The sequence below is a fragment of the Aplysia californica genome, unplaced genomic scaffold (genome assembly GCF_000002075.1).
Source record: "Aplysia californica isolate F4 #8 unplaced genomic scaffold, AplCal3.0 scaffold00888, whole genome shotgun sequence".
Lineage (NCBI taxonomy): Eukaryota > Metazoa > Mollusca > Gastropoda > Aplysiida > Aplysiidae > Aplysia > Aplysia californica.
In genome coordinates, this window is record NW_004798158.1 from 118,464 (window position 1) to 119,742 (window position 1,279).

At 44.2% G+C, this 1,279-nt stretch overlaps 1 protein-coding gene across 1 annotated transcript in view; it reads right to left on the bottom strand.

Annotated features, from left to right (window-relative positions):
- The window catches only part of LOC101846467 (phosphatidylinositide phosphatase SAC2), a 12,105-nt gene extending 11,577 nt beyond the window's left edge, over nt 1-528 (bottom strand). The window contains exon 1 of the mRNA XM_005110432.1: nt 468-528. Within this exon, the coding sequence (XP_005110489.1) occupies nt 468-528 (61 nt within the window). The remainder of the gene's footprint in view (nt 1-467) is intronic.
- Between the last annotated feature and the right edge of the window lie 751 nt (nt 529-1,279).

Below are 1,279 nucleotides of genomic sequence, written 5' to 3' on the forward strand. Positions count from 1 at the left end.
GTGTGTGTGTGTGTGTGTGCGAGTGTGTGTGAGTGTGTGTTTGTGTATGTGTGAAAGAGAGAGAGAGAAAGAAAGAGAGAGAGAGGGAGAGAGAGAGAGAGAGAGAGAGAGAGAGAGAAACAGACAAGCAGAAAGAGAAAGAACGACTGACTGATTGGCAGAAACAGAGCAAACTAACGAAAAAGAGAAAGAGAGACTGACAGACAGAAAGAGAAAAACAAAACCAAACAAAACAAAAACATAAAATCAAGACAGAAGACAGACATAAAGACAAGAGGATCAAATGATAAAGACTTTTAATCCACAGGGCTCACTTGGCTCAGAATAGCTTGATGCCAGCTTTGTCATACCGTAAAGCAGGGCTCAAGCTCGTTCGATTTTGTTGAATCGGAACCAAAAAAAATAATAATCATGCAATTGCACCAGTAGCCCCCTTCAACACTGCAGAGTTATTAAAGAGGCATAACCAACAGATTTATCGTCCATCTCCGATAGGGCCGAGTGCAGCAGGAGGAGAGCCTTGAACATTTCCCAAACGACGAGTTCGAGAATGTTTAATTGGTTATTCGAACCAGGGTCACTGTAATCCAGCATGAAACCAGCTCAGCTTAGCATCCCCCCCCCACCCCCTCCCCAGATTAAGAGAGACAAATAATCCAACCAAAAGAATCTTTTGGGTCGATTCCAGTTTAGTTATTCTCGCTTGGATTTCTACAGAAAAATACCCGATATTTTGTTGAGGTTGTTTGCTTTTTAGTTTTGGAGAGAGAATGCGTGTCTATTTTCTACCACGCAAGATGGCGTCAGTTGTTTCGCTCAAGAAAAACTAACAAAGAAAAAAGAATTTCAGAGCGCAAAAAAAAAGATTAATGTGTTACATATTAGCCTCGCCCTATGATGACACTGTCAATGTCACTGACCAGCAGTTGATGATGGGTCGTTGTTCGTTTTAGCCATAAATGTGTATTATACCATCGTATCCTAGACAGTAGGGTGCGGAGGCCGAGAGGTTAGTCCGGGTTCAAGCCTCGGTTCGGACCAGGATTTTTTTTTGCCCCCTTCTGCCCACCCAGCAGTAATGGGTATCTGACTTCGAGTTGGGGAAGTAAAGGCGGCATGGAAAGGAACTGGCCACCTTACCACAATATGCCGAAGGCCCAGGAAGTTGCTCCCTAACAAGGCAATCCCCAATGTCCGGATCTGATGCGGGAACAACTTTATTTTATCCTAGACAGTGCGCTCAGGCGTATTTACGGGTACCTATGGAATGGAGCGCACC